The 19975-nt window shown below is 45.0% G+C and overlaps 2 protein-coding genes across 4 annotated transcripts in view; one reads left to right on the top strand and one right to left on the bottom strand.

Annotated features, from left to right (window-relative positions):
• The window catches only part of LOC308125626 (receptor activity-modifying protein 3), a 45153-nt gene extending 43608 nt beyond the window's left edge, over positions 1-1545 (bottom strand). Inside the window, exon 1 of the mRNA XM_080489521.1 lies at positions 1342-1545. The gene's annotated coding sequence lies outside the window, so the exon portion shown is untranslated. The remainder of the gene's footprint in view (positions 1-1341) is intronic.
• On the top strand, positions 1497-19898 carry LOC308125625 (uncharacterized protein). Of its 3 annotated transcripts, none has more exons than XM_080489518.1 (5): positions 1497-1637; positions 8239-8348; positions 9898-10033; positions 13549-13594; positions 14092-19898. In XM_080489518.1, exons 1-5 carry the CDS (start codon positions 1534-1536, stop codon positions 19081-19083), a joined length of 5388 nt encoding a protein of 1795 aa, XP_080345644.1. In that variant the 5' UTR covers positions 1497-1533; the 3' UTR covers positions 19084-19898. The 3 variants fall into 3 exon arrangements, with proteins under 3 accessions (XP_080345644.1, XP_080345646.1, XP_080345645.1); XM_080489520.1 differs by having other exon boundaries at positions 1606-1723; XM_080489519.1 differs by lacking the exon at positions 1497-1637 and adding an exon at positions 2796-3123.
• Positions 19899-19975: the final 77 nt, after the last annotated feature.

Raw genomic sequence — 19975 nt, 5'->3', positions numbered from 1 at the left:
GCTTCTGTGAGGCCACACTGACCTCCTGTGGTTGGGTTTCACATTACATTCCCACCACGTCACAGGGATTAGGCCCAGAAAGTTATTAAAGCCTCATGTGTAACATTATGCAACAGCTAAGAGCATTTTAAATTAAATTAAATGAGAAGTCTAAGCTGTGTAGGAATGTGTAAGCTTCTATATAAATGAAAACAAGTGGTAATCCGTTTAAATCTGCTTTTTTTTTAAGTCTTCTTTTACATAAACTCTGACATCCAGGCCTAATTTTGTCTTTTAGTGAGTTTATTGGGTCAGAATGGATTATGTAGGTCAGCTCAGTTATTTCTGAAGTGATGAGTCCCACCATGTGACAAATGGGCTTCATCTACTACAATCTTTTGGCTCACAGAGTCGAGCTGTCGTTGCAGGTTTTTGTGGATTGAAAGACGCCTAATTTACATCTTTACCATCAGGTATTTGTTTTTTCCTCGTTTGTGCCGCCATGCAGCCAGAAGAGAAATCTCAGTGAGCAGGAAGAGTGAAGCTGTTTCTGCAAGCTGAGCCAAAGTTGTCAACGGTTCCTGGCAGGTGGTGAAAGCAGGAGGACAGAAAAATACAAAAAGCTTCAACAAGGAGAGACAAATTGTTGTTGTGCGGATTTAAAACTTCCTGCACCGTTCTCAGAAATTAGAATGTCAGAAATCAAACTGACCCCCAATTCTTGTATTCAAAATAACACAAAATATGAAGATAATATAACATATATTGTGATTTTATGTTATATTATCCTCATATTTTTTATATTTTTTCTTTCATCTAACTGTATTACAATATATTAATTATATTATATTATATTATATTATATTATATTAATTATATTATATTACAATATATTATATTATTTTATATTATATTATATAATATTACAATATATTATATTATTTTATATTATATTATATAGCCCATTATATTATATTATGTTATATTATATTATATTATATTATATTACAATATATTATATTATATTATATTATATTATATTATATTATATTATATTATATTATATAGCCCATTATATTATATTATATTGTTCTGTCAAATATATTTTCATGCTGATAACTTGCTTAAATATTTCTTGTTTCCATGACAACGCTCCAGCTGTGAAATGGGACTTTCCCAGTTGGTGACCTTCGGAATTCCCAGCTGTATAATTTACCCCATTTTGTTCCAAAAAAAACTAAATCTCCCACATTAATGTCTGGGAATTCACATGTCGTGTGCGTGATCCAGGGCCGTGCCAGAGAAAGTGTTTGGAGAGGGATAAAGTCCAGAGTACCCGCCCGGCCGAGAGGCACCGCTCACCTGCCGGTGACACGAGGTGTTGAACTTTAACCCGCCCCGGGCGCAGCGGCGGCGGCAGCGGAGCAAGAGCCTCCTGCGGATGGATGTTCGGCTCTGGACCGAATATTTCCCCGTGAATTCCTTTGCACATTTTTAGGATGCAGCCAAGAGGCCGGCGGAGCGCTGCAGGCTGACGGAACCGGTTGAAGAAGGATGTCAACAAGTGACGCAGGAGAGTTGGAGCGGAGAGTTGTAGGAGGAGAGAGAGCGACGCTTCTGTGCGGGACCAGACTGTCAGCGAGGACTACCACTGCGAGGTACGGCTTAACCAAAACCCTCTAAACTTCACCTTTTACACCCTGTCGCCAGCTTATCTTCACTATCACCGCTTTACCAAGCTTTGGTATGTACACACACTCCTTTTGTGGCTTCTTTTACTTTTTACGCACGAGGCGTGACAATCGCGCAGAACCGCGTTTAGAAAACGGTGAATTTAATGTTTAAATGTGTATTAGCAATGTTATACACGTATTACAGCTAAACTAAATTCCTGGCAGGATGTACTTCATCGTTTAAGTAAATTCGGCTTTCGAATATTATAGTTATTTCACATATTATACCTTGATCTTTACGCGAAGCTGTTTGACAGCATGTAGAGGAGGAACTTCAGGAAAGAAACAAGAATTCTCTCTAATGTTTTTTGTCTTTTCTGATGAATTGAGAGCATCATACTGAGGAGGAATAATCCGGACTGGTCAGCAGCTTTGGTTTTATTTTACACAAACTGGTTGATGTGTGGTTTAGGTCCGGATGGAGCGACAGCTTTTCCTCTATAAAATATGACGTATGTGTGAACTTTTCCCTCTTCCTAACACTTTCACTCTCTTTGCTTTGGGCTCGACCTTCCATGCACCCAGTAGTGTACTTAACCTTTGCACCCGAGCATGCATTTGCGTGTCATAAATGTGACATTTGGCACCAGCATCTTCATGTTGTGCGGGAGCTGCAAGAGGCTTTCTGCTGGCGAGCCGCTGCACGTTTAATACCAAGACACACAAGGATACTGTTTGTGCATGTCTCCAACTCCTGTTTATTAACTCCGCACATCCTCCTCCTAATTCCTCTTTAAACCTACCCTCTGTATGCCCGTCTATAGGCTGAAAAATAGGCATCTGTGTTGGAAATCTGACAAGTCCTGAAGGTGTGGCCGCCTGGGAACAAGTCTCACTTTGCCCTGGCCACCTTTTGTTGCCAGTCATGCAGCCAGTGCAGAGTCACTAACCTCTCCTTAGCCAGAAAAAAAACAAAACTTAAAAAGGTTAGGGTGTAAATCATTTGTGCTGCTGAGAACATTACAAGTGTTTGTTGGGCCCGAGCACACGCCCACAGCTTGGATCCATGTGGTTATGTAAGTGTTAGCTGGCAGATAGAGTACAGGCTCACACCCACAGCCGGGCTGACCTCAGGAGGAGGACACACCAACATGCTGGTATGAGACACCCGCAGCGAGGCGCGAGCCCAAAGAGAAGCTCTCCGAGAAAACAGTTAGTCATCAGCTCACGCCGGCCACACCAACGGATGACAGGGGAGGCGATACGCGGTTCACATGGAGGTGACTGAAGGTCGCACGCAGCCCGTTATTATCACCTGTGGCCCAGACACCATAAATACCAACGCTTCGGTTTATGGCTCCAAACCTACACGCAAAACTGGAGATTTGCACATTGAGATGTAATAAAAAAAGACACAAAGAGGACTGCTGTGTTTAAAGCCACGAGTGGCAGGACCGACGTTCCTTTTTAAGTAAGTACATTTTTGTTATATGGCACTTTTTACAGATAAAAATCAACAGATGTTTCCCAGTGAGACTCGATCTAATAAGTGTATTCCCTCTAAGACACAATAATACAACATGAAACACATAATTAATTATAAGCCTCGGCATAAATTTGTTTTTCTCCGCAACTTTTAAGTAGAATTTTTTCACCAAAATCGGATTATTTGTCACTTAATGTCTTGACCAACCACTTCAAGTTTGATGAAATGATTATTTCTGCTGTAGTTTTAAAGTGTGGGAGGGTAAATCCTCCGTGTGAGAGGTTGAACCACGTTATGGCCCCTGAAGCAGCACTATTTGGTTAAATCACTGACTTTTCACAGATATTTATTGTGAACGTCTCCAGCAGTGGTGGTAAACACATTTTTAGTTCAGGTTCCACATTCAGACCAAAAAATTCATCATGAGAGAGTAAAAAAAAGTGCCATAATGACCTTTAAATGTACATTTTTAAGTTTTTCTTTGTTTTCGTGAGTACACGTGATGAAAATGTTATTTTCCAAACAATTAACACAGAAAACAGAATCACAGCATAAAGTCGATTTTAATGAAACCTGGTGGAAATTCAGTGAAATGCCCAATATCTCTGCTCGGATCTCCAAATTAGTTTAAAAAAATCAACGTTTTCTTTGAAATTGTATAATTGTCTTGGTGGTTTGGCCGATTGGGGCCTCTTGTGGGCTGGCTTTTGCCCATGGGCCTTATGTTGTATGTTTATGTGAAAATATAGACCTTTTCACCTCATATACTCACGTTTAAATTCTAAATGGATTGTGGCACTATATGTGACCTATGAACTGAAATGTGTTTGCTGTTGCTGCAATAAGTTCTGCACAATATCTCAACATATTGCAAAAGAAATGGACAGAACGGTGATTAATGCACGATGCATTCATTGCTCCGCATATATCAACATACTCACTGACGGTTTCACTTCATTACGGCCACGTCGCTTCATATCTGGTGTTTTAAGAATTAAAAACAAAAATTAATCAAATCAGCAAAAATGAATATCACAGTTGTGTCTGATTTAGAGTATAAATCCTAAAGCACATCTACGTTTTTATTCATCATGTCATATTCTGATGGCAATAGTCATTATAATAACATATTGCATGTTTGAGTAATAAAATATATTTATTATCACGTTGTTGTAACGAAGCAGCAAACTGGGGAGTTAGCCGATCGTCTGTGCCGCCTCGCAGATTCCCGGACTAGAGAGCAGGAGATGATGAATTTCTCTCCAAACAAGGCGTCCTGCAGCTTCACGAGCTCTAATATGGACGTGACGCCGTCGGCTTTCCGTCTCTCTGAGCGCCGCGCCGCCTCTCGTCCTCGGCTCTGCAGGATCTTCCTGCACAGATTTCTCAGGTCGAGTCCAGGCAGGTTGTTTTTTCTTTATCTCCTCTAATGGAGCCTCTGACTTGCTCCCCTCCAGGGAAGGTGGAGCGTCCATGTTGGCATTAAAGGTCAGACACGTCCACTTGTTCTGCAGGTTACTGTGGATTACTTCTGGATTATAGTTACTTGTGCACCGCAGCAGCTGCCTGCCACTCTCAGGTTTAGATAAATACGTTAATGATGTAAATAATCTCCCCACGGGTCAATGAAGTGGAGAGAAAGTATAACGAGTTGATTGAGCTGCTCCCTTTTTTACAAGTCATTGCAAGTCCAACTGTAGAAAATTAAAATGAAATGTTGACTTAGAAAGAAAGAGGAAATTGTCCTTTGCTTTTAATGCTCCAAATTTAAGTGGTTAAGTAATTTTATTCCTTTAAATGAAAAGCTGTAAGAACTCCAACATCAGAACTGAACATTTTTAGCTGAATATGCAGTATACGTTCATGTTGTTGAGTATTGTAATAAACCAATAAATAAGGTTTTAAATAACGTTTTCAACTGAAAGCACAACTTTTCTGAAACGCTGCGACTGCACATGCACACCTCGGCTCTAGTGAACAGTTCTTCTGCACATGCTCAGTAGATGGACAAGAACAAACTCCACCGTGGCATGACTCCACATTCTCCTGGGACTTGGTACTTTTATTTTGACAGTCACCGTAACAGCAATCCAACTTGATCGTCGGTCTACTAGAACGTCTGTGTTCTCACATTGTTAGTGTTTATAGCGGATATATATTCCCCGTGTGCATGTGTGTGTGGTTTCATTACAAAAACAAAGAACAACAGCACCCACTAGTGGCCCATCATGGTAACTACATCGTTTTCAGCGTTTCTGTCGTTTCCATGTAAACGTGAAGCTTTGCTGAGAGAGAGAGAGAGAGAGAGAGAGAGAGAGAGAGAGAGAGAGAGAGAGAGGAAGATAGACGGAGAGAGAGGGAGAGAGGGAGAGAGAGAGAGGAAGATAGACGGAGAGAGAGAGAGGAAGATAGACGGAGAGAGGGAGAGAGAGAGAGAGAGGAAGATAGACGGGGAGAGAGAGAGAGAGAGGAAGATAGACGGAGAGAGAGAGAGGAAGATAGACGGAGAGAGGGAGAGAGAGAGAGAGAGAGAGGAAGATAGACGGAGAGAGAGAGGAAGATAGACGGAGAGAGGGAGAGAGAGAGAGAGAGGAAGATAGACGGAGAGAGAGAGAGAGAGAGAGCGAGAGCGAGAGAACCTGTCTGTTTTTAGTCATTTCTCCTTGATTATTGTCCTTTTGTGTCTCAAAGTGACCTGTTTTCACCTATTTTCACCTGTTTTCACCTGTTTTCACCTGTTTTCACCTGTTTTCACCATTCGGCACTATCTGGGGCAGTAGGACTTCATCTGATGGGCCAAATATGTGTGCCGAGCCTGAACACACGGGTCATGTGAAGGTTAAAATTCATCCACCTCTGAACTGGTAACCTGAATAAAACCAGCAGGTCGTGACCCGGCGTCTCGGTGGCGTCGAGCTGGAACCTTCCTGGTGAAATGGTCGGTTCACGGCGTTTAGTAAAAGTCCTGAGGAATGTTTGAGCGGCTGGCTGAGTGGGCGTGTGAGCCGCGTGCTCCGCTTGTAAGCGAAAGTGTGGAGCGAGCGGCGCGTTACGTAAGCTCTGCTCACCGGGCCAGCACTATCACGGAGATAAGGCCAGCGCAGCGTGGATGTTTGGTTTCCCGTCGCCCGCCGATTTCCTCTCACTTACATTCTGGAGATTTCAGATTAGAGGAGAGAAAACATGACTATCAGTCCTGAACACACAGAAATCTGCAGCTTCTCTGAGCCGCCAGGTTCTACACGGATTTTATCACCGGCTGTTTAATGAAAGATTAAAAACTTCAGGATTAAATAAACAAAACGTGTTGAAGTGGCGTGTTTCGTCTTATGATAAGGCCTCAAATGGAAAACATGCAGTTTTTTTTTTTTAAATGAATCCAAACACAGTATGTATTCTATAGTATTTAGTGACGGCATACAAATGATATTTCCTCTAAAATGTATGTTAAAGTAGTCTGTACACTCTGTAGATCATATGATCTGACCTGTGATAAATACTAAGACTTAAATAAGTTATGATTTTAAATTATCTTCCAAGTAACAGTGCTCTTTCTCTCGCCCCATACTGACTCTATGAGTTAACCTTTTCTTTTTTATTCAATCACATCTGTATTTGTTGTTTTTGGTCATTTTTCAAAAAATCATAATCAGATGAATAAACGGTGAAAAATAATAAATATGTAGTTTAAAAAAAAGACAAATTAAGTGAAAAGTCGAAGGATAAACGAGGAGACGATCCAGTTTCAGTGGGACCAGATGATCTGGACGCTGCAGACTCACGCGCTCCCTTTTCCCCAGAGTTATTCAAAATCTTTTTTTTAATGACTTCCGTCATGCAGTTTCAACACAAAACAAGTTTTTCATGCTTGTAATTAATAAGAAAGAAAGAAAGAAAGAAAGGAGGTGGAGTTTCTGTCGTCACCGCGCTGACGTTCCCTTGTCGGTATTTTTTCAGTATTTGCTGTTAAAAGTGTGGAACTGGTGTGAAATGTGCTCACGACTCCTGAATCCGAGCGCCAGGATCCACCGAGACGTGGGCGGCAGAGAGAAGCGGTGGTGGGCGACACAAGAAGCATCGCTTTCTTTTTTCACTTTCTTTTATAAAACCCACAACTTCACACAATCACAGCTATTGTGTGTGTCAGAGCGAGGAAATACACTCCACTGGAGAGGAAGAGGAGGAGGAGGGTAGAGGAGGAGAGGGGAGGAGGAAGAGGAGGGTAGAGGAGGAGAGGAAGAGGAGGGTAGGGGAGGAGGAGAGGAGAGGAGAAGAAGAGAGGGGAGGAGGAAGAGGAGGGTAGAGGAGGAGAGGGGAGGAGGAGAGGAAGAGGAGGGTAGAGGAGGAAAGGGGAGGAGGAGAGGAAGGGGAGGAGGAAGAGGACGGTAGAGGAGGAGGAAGAGGAGAGGAAGAAGAAAGGGGAGAGAAGAAGAGAGGAGGAGAGGAAGAAGAGGAGAGGGGAGGAGGAGAGGAAGAGGAGCAGGAGAAGAAGAAGAGCAGGACAGGGAGAGGAAGAGGGGAGGAGAAAAAGTTTGAGAGTAAAGGAAGGAGAAGAGAGGAGAGGAGGTAGAGGAGAAGAAGAGGAGAGGAAGAAGAGAGGAGTGGAAGAAGAGAAGAAAATGAGAGAGAGGGGAGGAGGAAGAGGAGAAGAAAAGGAGAGAGGAGAGGAAGAGGAGAGGGGAGGAGGAAGAGGAGAAGAAAAGGAGAGGAGTGGAAGAAGAGAAGAAAAGGAGAGGAGTGGAAGAAGAGAAGAAAAGGAGAGAGGAGAGGAAGAGGAGAGGGGAGGAGGAAGAGGAGGGTAGTGGAAGAAGAGGAGAGGGGAGGAGGAGAGGAAGAGGAGGGTAGAGGAGGAAGAGGAAGAGGAGAGGAGTGGTGTTTGGCAGCACAGCTCTGGCTCTCTGCCAGGAGTTACGACTGACGGTTGTTAACAACAAAGGCAAAGTAAATAAAGCTTCAGGATCTGGAGGTTTTATGAGCAGCAGCTCCTCCAGCAGGATCACTGGGATGAAGATCACTGGGATGAAGATCTGGGATGAAGATCTGAGCAGATGTTGACGCTTCAAAACAGCTGATCTGTTTTTATTGTGTTTGTCGTTCCAGAGAACGACGAGATGAAACGTTGGTCGAAAGGCAAAGACGCCACGACGAGGAAACGCCAGCTGATCTACAGCGACACCGACCAGGAGTCAGATGGGAGGAGACACACAGAGGTCTCACACACACACACACACACACACACACACACACACACACACACGTCACACACACGTCACACACACACTTTCATTTTTTGTTATTTAATTTTTTCCCTTTTTCTTTTCTAAACACATCAAATACAGTTAAAATCATCACAGTATGAAAAACTCAAGTTTTGATTCGATTTTCGATTTATTTTCTTTCCTCAACGTAGAAACGACTGCAGACATCAGATATATTGTCAAAGGTGCAACTTTATCGCTGTGATTGTCCTCAGAGCTAAAACGCATATAAGCAATCTCAAAATAAAAAGTAAATGAGGCTCCGCCATTCAACAAATTCAAGCTTTAACAGCGACTACGGAAGCCCACAAGGAATGGTAGAAAATACTGAAAATCTGTGGGGAGAAAAAAATTTGAATTTGCAAAATTTTAATATTTTTTTAGCTTCAAACTGCAAATACATGAGCGGCTCAAGGTTTGATTTCTACGTGAAAATTACACAGATTCAGATCCTATTTAACCGTCTCACACGTAAATGTGTTGCTCAAAGTGTTTCACATGAAATCCACCCGGAGCGTCAGTTTGTTTGTTTGTTTTTTTATTTAGAAAATAATAAAGATTCGGATCCAAAACTCACAAACAAAATAGGTACAAATGTGAGCGCGCAGCAACAACATGGAGTCTGAGCGTCGCTTGTAAGAATGTTCAGCAGCCTTGATGAAACGACTTCAGGCAGGTAAAACTTTAAACACTCTGAGTGACAGAAATGCACCAGCAGCAACATTTAGATCAAATATTTAAAAAGTCAGGAGAGCAACTGGAATTCCTCACATTCCCAAAGACTGACCTGCACCCTGAAGCAAGTCGTCGTGTGATCAAGGGAAACACACTTCCAACATGTGGAGTCGCGCACGCTGCAGGATATCACACCCAGGCCGCGGTTTGTGTTTCCGTTTCAGAAAAGTTTCACGCTTACGCGGCAACGTTTTGAAAACGGCGTAGTTTACATGTCAGGCCACTAGTGGGTGCCGTCGTTGGAACGAAACCACACACACACACACACGCTTGCAGAGAACAATACGTCATAAACGTTAACAATACGGACGGGGAGTCACTCTGGGGGACACGTTGTCCTTATTGTCCGTCTACTGAGCATGTGCAGAAGGGTTTATGCACGTGTGCAGGAGCAGCGTTTTTAAACCAAACCTTGGAGCGCCTGCGCCACTTGGGCGCCATGTTTCCTGCGGTCTGCTCGGGTGAACGACGTCACTATGCGACACGCGTGGTGACGTCGTTACACCCAATGGAACCCAGAAGTCAGTCCGAGTTGCTTTGTCAGTTCTGCTGCACGTTTTCACAGAGAGAACCCGAACAGCGTTTCCCTCGCACACGTTTAAAAAAAAAAGGGAGTAATTACACACGTTGAAATATACAGGCTAATATAAGTAAATTGAGCAATAGATTCCAAGAAATTGAAACGATTTCTACCCAAAAGGCTCTAAAAGAGTTCAGCGTCTTCTCTTGAGCTCGGTGCCTGAGACTCTGACTCTCTGTGTTCCAGGACTGAGAGCGGACGGACTAAAGGACTCAGAGCTCCAGACCCGGCGGCCTCACGAGCCGCGCTTCACCTCCTCCCTCTTCCTCCGACTCTCCAGCAAGATAAAGCACAGGAAGGTGGTGGACTCCGGTCTGCAGAGGTAAACGACCTTGAGCGTGGGACTTTGTTTCTCCGTAGTTCAGCGGCAGTAACGGTGTCCTGTGTGGACGGGACATCGTGTCCAGTCTGTTGAGACTGAAAAACAATCTGTCTTTCTTTCTTTTGTTGCAGAATGACACTGATCTGCACTTCAGATCGCAACAACATTCTATTTACCGTTTCTCAGTTCCAAACTCGAGTCGCTCTAATCTTTTGTTGTCCTACGTTCAGTCAGGCCGTCGGCAGGCTTCAGATCTAAACATGAAGGAAACATAACCGGGTGTCGATCTGTGGAACTTTCATAAATCACTTTCTGGATGCACGTGTCTGTCACACACCTTCTCTCAATGCAGCGGGTTGGTTTCTGGTTAGGGTTAGGGTTAGGGTTATGTAACCAGAGGGTTAGGGTTAGTGTTAGGGTTAGGGTTAGGGTTATGTAACCAGAGGGTTAGGGTTAGGGTTAGGGTTATGTAACCAGAGGGTTAGGGTTATGGTTAGGGTTAGGTTTGGGACAAAGGAGAGAAAGGCACGGGCAACAGGAAACCATATTTAAAAAGTTTTTTCCTTTGATATTTAAAATAATTAGTTAGTTTTTCAAAAAGAGGGTAGGTTCACCTCAGGTTTTGTAAAAAACGCCATATGTTTAAAAGGAGGTGGGTTCATCTATATTCTCCCAAGTGAATGACTTTAAAAGGGAGACTAAAAGAAGACTTTGACCTTTTTCAGTAAAAAGTAAGAGAAATAAATAAAATAAAAAGAGATCTCACCCAAATAAAATTTGAACCCCGGATCCTACAACAGTCGACGTTCGAATGCTTGAATGATTGCTGGGGAAGGGGGGAAAGGGGGGGGGGGGGGGTAGGTTTTAAGGCAAAGGGGGGGGGGGGGGGGGGGTTAGGAGAGAAAAGGGGGATGTGGTTAGGTTTAGGCTGGGAAAAGGGGGTTGGGTTTTTAGGCAGGGGGAGGGGGTTAGGGTTAGGTGAGGGGAAGGAGGGATTAAGGTTAGGAAAGAAAGAGGGGGAAAGGGTTAGGTTTAGGGTAGGAATAGGGGTTGGGTTTTTAGGCAGGGGGGGTAGAGAAAGGTTAGGGTTAGGTAAGTGGGAGGGAGGGGTTAAGGTTAGGAAAGAAAGAGGGGGGTGTGGTTAGGTTTAGGGTGGGAAAGTGGGTGAAGAGGTAAGGAACTGGGGGGAGGAAAGGGGGAAGGGTTAGGGTTATGATTAGGGTTAGGGTTATGGTTAGGGTTAGGGTTAGGGTTATGTAACCAGAAGTCACGTTAACTGAATATTTGCCGAATAGTTTTCAACAAGAAGAGAAAAAATTTGAAGCCTTTCCCTCATTTGGACGGGTTGACGAACATTTGCGGATGGCACAAAGACCAAGTTAAACTTTTAAAGCTGCTTTTACTCCCTTCGAACCCGAGTCTCCAACAAGACTGCCTGGATACATGATCTGGACCAGCCTCTGGGGTTTACCGACACTAATGTCTTAATTTGGAAGCATTATTTGGTCTTAAAGGATTAAATTCAGTTTGTTTAAATCCACAGTTTGTTTATAAAGTTTCATGTCAACCGAAGTGACATGAAGGCAAATTTAAAGAACAAAAACATCAACATATCTTTTTTTTATGTGATTATATTCTAAGTGTTTGGGAAATATTTTAAATATCCTGATATCAGGTTGTGTCCAAACAAGCGGCTCCAATCCGGCCAAACCACCAGATCGTACAAAGTTCAAAGAAAACATTGATTTATTTTTTAAAACAAATTAAAAGTAGTGGACACAGCTTGTAAAAACATCTATAATACAACAGCGCCAGGAGAAGGTTGTTTTGTTTTTTATGATATTTTACAGTTTTCTTGCACCAGATGTTTTCATTAAATTGGCTTCATGTTAAGATTGTGGTCATTTTCACTAGTAATTGTTTGGTTTTGTGAAAATACAGACATTGTCATCATATATACTCTGTGCTACAACAAAGAGAAACCTTAAAGTTTAAATTGAAAGATTATTCTATCATTCAAGATGAAATCAGCTGCATCGCCGATATCTCAGCTCGCGTCTCAGTGTTTTTTAGAAAGTTTTAGATTTTAGACATTTGTTCAAAACTCTATGGCGTTTTGTTTTTTTGTTTTTTAACTATTTGCTTGGTGGTTTGGCCAAATTGGCAGCCGGTTCTGAACGTTACCAACCCTTCTAAAGGCAGAAACATAAACGCAGTTAACAACAACAAACAAACTGACACGTAATCACCAAAGAATTTAAATTTGATCCTTTTGCCAAACATCGATCGAACTCTTTAACTTCTGGAATGCAGAAGTGTGACGGTAGTATATGCAGCCCTCTGTTCTCCTCCATCCAGGAAGCATGATTCTCACTATTAATGTGTCATTCACTCTCACAAATCATTTACCTGCGGTCGTACAGTGACACTTCCTGGAGCCGTTGCCGTGGCTTCATCAGCTAATCATTCACTTTTTCTTTTTGCAGGAATTCAAAGAGATATGATAACAGATGTTGACAATAATCCCACTGAGAGAAGAGTGTGTGTTACATAAGTCTCCTGAAGCGTATGTCGGTGTGTAATCGTCCAAAGATCAGGACCAGCTCGTCCATGCAGGTCATTAAACAGGCTTTATTGGTTCCAGGGAAGACACGCCCATCCACCTTGTGAAGTCAAGTCAGTCCAACCTGACATAATATGGTCGCGTTGCACTGAGTTGTCAACGTTTCACATGCGTGTGCATCTGCAGCTCGTATTTAATTAAAAGAAAAAGGGCTTTGTTAAGCGTTTAAATGTTTATGAGGCGTGACTTCATCAGTGCACATGTGATGGTGAGAAAGCAGGACAGAGGAGAGCAGGACAGAGGACAGGAATGCCGTCGGGCCTGTCGGTCGGTATTTCAGTGGCCACTGTTTAATCCTTCAACTGTTTCACACAAAAAGATTAAACTAGAGTAGATAGATGGGACACAAGCTCACATATTTTTTCTGTTCATCGCACACAAAAAAACACGTAAAGAAATATAATAAATCAAGAAGAGCATTGAATTATTTGTCCTACCGTTTTATTTGGCATTACATAATTAATAGTTGTTGCTCTGGTGGTAAAACGGTCGTAATTCAATTGGAGAGTTGCAGGTATGATTCCCTGCCGCCCCCTGTCCACAGGTCAAAGTGTCCCCAAACTGCTCCCATTGGATGGATAGTGCATCTTACATGTGGCAGTTAAAGCCATTAGTTTCAGGTAGTGGGGGCCCAGAGGTTACAATTGGGAGTTTTTAGATTCAATTCCTGCAGTGGACAGGTCACCACTGTGGGTTGCCCTTGACCCTTGACGCCCACCACTAGGAATTTCTCCAAGGGGATTGGTAGAGCATGGTTAGTTTAGTTTATACAACACAATATGATTAAAAACTGATTTTCGTGAACTTTGTTTTATGGCTCAACAAATTCCCCAGGATGAAAAATGTACATATGAACAATAATACAAAGTGTCTTCTCTCTCTGCCCTTCCAGTGTGACCGAACTACAACCATTTGAGGGTAAAGACGGCAGAATTCAGGTAAAGATAAGTCACATCATTTGGTATATCAACTGTTTAGGGACTTGACACGTCACCTGTAAACAACATAAGAAGGGACATTGTGCACTCTGGTCTGGACTGACTATTATTTTAACAGTTAGAAGGGACAGGGCGTGTGTGCGTCTGAGAAACTTCTCACGCCGTTTAAGATAACCTGTTCGTCAGGCTTTGAATTCTTCAATAGTTCCACCATGGGAACAGAAGAATAAGAGAAGTACTTGATCTGTGAATTTCAAGAACTGCTGCTGTGGGAGCTTAAAAGCCTTTTCCCAAATCTTTTTGTGCAACTATGCACCGAGGCATGATAATCTGAGCTCAGACCACTTTAACGATACAGTTAGACATACCTGAAGTGTTATGATACCTATAGGATATAGAGTGTCGGATATTGTACAGTCATGTCATTTAAAACTGTAGAAATATTTACATCATCTCTGGAATTCCATTGTAAGTTTAAGCCGTTTTTGTCTCCACAGGTTAATGGAGGAGCGTTAACATCCCACACCTCGTTAGAGAGGACCAGCGTCCCTTCGTCGTCGGATATTCTACCAAGAGACGGACCGCTCATCCAAGCACCTGGCAAAGAAAAGGACTCTAGTTTACCTCACAGAACTTCAAATGGTGACCTTCGAACACAAGAGCATCACAGCCCGCACGCCTGTGTATCACTTCCTGGAACCGACACTGGATCATTAACTGGAGCTGAGTCGGGGGAAGTTATCAAGGAGCACAAACAGCTTGAGAACCGTGTTGATTTGGAGGGACGTTCCGACCCCTCTCTCAGCATGTTGTCCTCCTCCGTGGTGACGGTTCTAGCCCCTCCCTGGACCGGCCGAATACGACGGCCTAAAAAACCGGACGGCGTCTCTGACGCTCAGGGGAATTTACAAGATCTTTCAGCAAACCGTGCACACGGCTTCCAGGAGCCCCCCCAGTATGTTGGGGAGGGCTCGTCAGCGGGTGGATCTCAAATGAGGAGGCCGTTAATGGGCCTGAGGAGCAGCACAGTGGGCTGGTCCACTAAAGCCGATCCCTCAATGGCAGACGCTCACAGAAAACTTATGCAGACGGTCTCACTGGATGTAAACGCTGTGAAGACGGATACAGGAGATGTCAGCCCTTTAACCACCCCTCCATCCCCAGCGTCGCCCTTCTTCAACCAAAACGAACACAGGAGCAATCTGCAAGCCAATCAGGCACGACTGTCGGCTCTGAGCTCAAAACCAACAACCAGCAGTTTACTTTTGTCTTTAAGAAGATTCAACTCCGGCGGCAGGAGCTCAAACTCTGCTGCCGCCACCCTGTCCAACATCAGCAGTTCTCCTACCGAGCAGAATGGAAAACCTTTCTCCACACAGGGCTTTCTCAACATAAATGAGCAAGAGAGGCCAAAGCCACTGCTTTCACCAAGGTCCCTTTCTTACAGGACAACTGAAACCAGACCAGTCCATTCCCCTCCGTCCGCCAATCAGAGAGAAATGAACAAATCTGACACACTCTTCTTCTCAACTCCGCCACTAAGCAGAGAGTCACATAACACAACCATGAATAAAACCCAATCCACTCAGGCATTTCTGAGTAAAGGGCAACCAAACTACAAGGCTTCAGATAAAAGTGCAAACCTACTGTCAGCGACCTCCGTGTCAGTGCCCAGGCACCCCTCCTACGATCACTCCCCCCCTCAAAAGCCTCCCTCGGTCCCGAGAGCAAACCTCACAGCCACTTCCTGGTGGAAACAAGTGACCCAGGAAGGTACTTCTTCTTTCACTCGCAGTAAAGAAAAGCCAAATAATACACCCTTAACACCCCCCCACGATAATTGTGGTTTGGGCTCAACGAGTCCAACTGACAACAAACGATTCAGTCAAATCCACAATAATGGAGACAACAATAACACGACAGAGTCTGTTTTCAGGAGTAACATGAAGACACAAGAAGGCGGTGCCAACCTCAAACAAAGAAACGCTGAAAATTCACCTGACCAGGAGTCAGGTTGGCGCGTCATGCAGCAATATGGCTCAAATCTGAACAGCAGAGAACTACAAAAGACTTACAGCATCCCTTGTGTTCCGTTCAGGTCTAAAATGAGCAGAGCTTCCTCACTAACCATGTTGAGTCACCTGAAAGACTCCAACCAGCATGACGCAAGTAATGGTTCAGCTGAGTTACCACCCCCTCTGCGAAGTCCCAGGAGCCCAAATACACCCACGGGGAACAATAATCATCGTCCACTCAAATCCAACAGCCCCCCCACATCTCACATAGATTCACAGCCGTACATCAGATCATCTCTTTCTCCTGATTTCACCTCAACCACTTCTGGCCTCTCACCTGCCTCCAACCCTAAAAGCACTTTCTCCTTCTATCCAGTCTCTCCTCAGTCCAATTATCAATATTCTTCTTCCCAAACACCAAAGTTGACAGACAAAGTCACGGCCACGCCTCTCGGCTTTGAAAGAAACTACGCCTCCATTCCCAAGCCTTTCCAGTCTAAAACTGTGTCCAGCCTGATGCCGACAGTCGCTTCTTTCTCCAAAACAAACTATAACTCCACATCCCCCACTTCTGGCACATCTTCACCCACCACCACTGGACATCCTGTAGCCAGCAGTCCATCCCTTCTCAGTCCCTCTATCACCCCTGGAAGAACACCCTCCCCCACCCTTCCCACCTCCGTCTCCTTTCTGCTCACCCCTCCTGCAACCCCAAACACCACCAACGCCACCAGCGCCAAAGGGGGTAGAACATTCTCCAGCAGCCTGGAAAGAGACCCCAAGAAGAAGCAAGCGGGGGCAAAGAGGGCAAGGCGAGTAACGTGGGATGAGTCGGTGGATCTGCAGTGCTCCGAGTCCACCAAAGTGGAGAAGCAAGAGACTTCTCCAGTCCCAGCTATCTCTCTATCGCCGTCCAGGCCCCCTCGCAGTACATCGTCCATTTTTTCCTTCCTTAGATCGGGAAGCGCGGAATGCAGTCCTGATTCACCTCACACCTCCAGCACACAGCCTGGAAAAGGAGGCAAGTATAGATCACTGTCTTCTGACACAGTTGATTCTGCATCCAGAGAGCGTGAGAAAAGCAAGCAGAGAAATGGAGACGCCGCAATCTTTGACCAGGAGAAACAGGGCTTGACCACACCCATGCAAGAAAGCACACTATCAGTAGAGTCTGGCACAGCCCAGTGTCGTTCTTCTGCTCCCCTCTCCCTCCCGCCAGACTTTTCAAGTAATTATAAGCTTCGTTATAGCTCTCCACCGTACTCCACACTCATGTCAAGCAGGCTTGCACAAGGAGAAACTAAACCTATAACACCAAGGTCGCCCCTGTTTCCACAGCCGACTCAGCCACAGTATGGCCTTTCCTCAAAAACTGACAAGACCCTACCGTCCGCCAAACCCTCTCTCTCCCCTACAAAGGCCTTCCAGCTCATGCCGCTGCCTTTCCCGAAGCAAACTAGCACAATAGAAAGCTCAAAGTGCGATCAGGTCAACAACAACGACAGGAATATCATCCAGGCCGCTCCGAATAGCCAGCTCCAGCTCGTCGACAACAGAGTAAACTTTGGTTCACAGTCTGTTCAGGCTGATAGATCATCCCACTCCTCCTCGTTTGTCACAGAGACACTGATCTACAGCATTAAACCTAAAGTGGATCCAGCTCCAGCGGCCGCGAAGGAAACCACACCTAAACCTTTCCAACACACTGCAAATACACCTGTTTCTGTGGAGACCAAGTTAAGTCAACATTCACACACAGGGCAGAGTCGAGAAGCAGCAGCGGAACCTCGCAGTCATTCAGATCAGAGCTCCAGTGGCAGCAGCTCCACCGACAGTCAGTCCCAGAGCAGCCGGAGAATGAAAGACGGTGTTCTGGGTAAAAGCAGATTTTTCTCAGTTGATGTCAGAAATGAACAAAGCCCAAAGAAAAGCCGCTTTGCACTTAAGAAAAGTGTCAGCACACCAAATCCCACTTTGGCGAGATCAGAGTCGGAGAGAGTCACCAAGACGACTAACAAAGTGGATCAGGTTCTCAACAAACTGAGACAGAAATTCAGCACCAAGCGGCAGGATGACGATCCGTCCTTCCCGTGGAAATGGAGACGAGGCTCCCAAACGCCTTCGGTCAGCAGCGACGTTAGCAACCTTAGTGACAACAGCATGGAGAGCGCCAAAACTCTCGAGGAGAAAGAGTTGGCCTGCGACGGTGCGATCAAGAAGAACACGGATGATGCGGATATATGGACACAAAACAGATATACCATCATACCTTCCTCCACTGTTGGAAGAACAGGATCAAGAGAACAGGTCTCTGGGTGGTCAGAAAAATCAACTTTGAGAAGAGACCCGCAAGAGCCGAATGCTTGTCCAGAAGACACATCTGAAAGTAAAATTCAGCTCAGAGTCCACAGCCCAACGCCGCCTCAGTTTGACTTCTACCAAGATAACAGCACAGATTATAAAACAACAAACCAGCTCGTCGCTTGTCGAGATCCCAGTCCTTGTCGGAGCCCAAACGCTTCTGGCGTTTATCCAATTCAGTTCAGCAAGTCGACACCCAGCCCGAGGAGTCCCTTCTCCCCGTTTGCCTCTCTTTCTCCCGTGTCCCCTTTTCCTGCACCAGATCCAGCAGACGACAACGTCTTCTACAGCCCGAAGCTGCAGCGCCGCAGGGACACCCAGTCCCCATGTGAACCAGGCGATGCAATGAGCCTCGGGGCGACAAGGAAAAGCCGGGCATCTACAGGACCTCCCAGTATCGGTCCAGGACAGGATAAAGAACGGTTGCCATCTTCATATGCAGATTTAAAGTATGGCATAGAGCCTGGGAAGTCCTTTTCTGTCAGGTCAGTTCTCTCCAGTCGGCCCTCAGGACCCGGACGGATTTCCACTGGATCCAGGTTCATGAGCGTGGGTGACCTCTCTCACCCGAGCTTGTCCTATGGAGGTAACGGTGGAAGCTTAGATCCGTGTTCCGCCCCGCCTGAAGGAGCCTCAGATTCTGGTGGCCAGCCTGCTAAACCCCATGATTTGTGGTATTTGGCCAGCAATCTGGGTAAATTCAGGTCTAGATCTCTTCCTCGATCACTGACCAAGTGTTTGGCGAACTGGAGCTCTGAAGGCGGCCCTCCTCAGCCCCTAACTGACACAATCTCAAAACCGGCTCACCTCCACAACCCGAACGTGGACATTTGCCACTTCACATGGGAAGCACAGGGTCCTCCGACCCCTCCTCCAACCCCTCCCATGTCACCGGTGACCAGACGCATGTCCAAACCTCCCAGCCTCTCCTCTCCCACCTTCCCCGGCACGTCAGGGGCGCTCCAGGCGGACCGAGCACACCTCCGGTCCAGAGGGTACACGTCCAGCCTCAGCACCTTTGAGGAGTCGTCAGACAGCAGCTCCGACACGACCACAGACGACGAATATTACTTAGAAGCAGACGAAACTGGAGAGAAGGAGACAGAACTGTAAAAACTTCTCTTAAGCCTCTGCGATGGGACTGGAAACATAAATCCAAGAGAGATGGACTCTTACATTTTTATTTGCAAGGAGGTGACGTGAGATCGATAGGTTGTCTGCATGATTTGCTTTTGAAAGTGGTACCGGCAGCTTAGGGCACTGCACGAGGAAGCTCGCATGGTTTTGTCAGCATGGGTTTGAATACGTTTTAGGTGAGTTCAGTGCGCTGTTTATGATGGTGGATCTGCAATCTATGGATACAATAACTTGTGTAATGTTTATTCTTTGGGCCAGCGGTTTTGAAAGTGTGTGGGGGGGGGGTTCATCCCAGATGGACACTTCCCATTTAGACGCATTATTTGTAAAATTTCAATGGCCTAGGATGAATAGTTGTGTGTTTTTCCACATAAAGACACATAGTTCCTTTAAAAAAGTGGCTCATCACTATTTTAAAATCACTCCGCGGGGTCGTTCACAGAAAAGATGATCGAAATGAAGAAAAAAAGAGACTTGGGCTCCGTTTACACGACAATGGTGCTCAGAGCCACTGACAACACAACTTTTTGAAAACACTCGAGGAAAAGCTGCTACTGCGCATACGCGCCACAGCTGAAGTAAATATTTCTGCACACGTGTGACTACATGGGCAATAACAACCATGGCGGCCTTTACAATGGCACAACTCCCAGCATATCTGCGGTTTCCATGGAAACAGACATCATTTTAAAAACGATGATGTGTAAATGCAAAACATTTCTGAAACGATACCGCCAAAAGAACGCATTCCTAGTCTAATCATTTGTTTTTGTTTAGTTTATTAGTTTAAAGGAGAAGAAAAAGAAAGAGATAGTGGTGGGGGTGGGGGTGGGGGTGGGGGTGGGGAAGCTCGTCCCTCCACACTTTC

This window comes from Lipophrys pholis (assembly GCF_963383615.2).
Source record: "Lipophrys pholis genome assembly, chromosome: 20".
Lineage (NCBI taxonomy): Eukaryota > Metazoa > Chordata > Actinopteri > Blenniiformes > Blenniidae > Lipophrys > Lipophrys pholis.
Note: the sequence above shows the minus strand (reverse complement) of the source record. Positions and strands in the feature narration are given on the sequence as shown.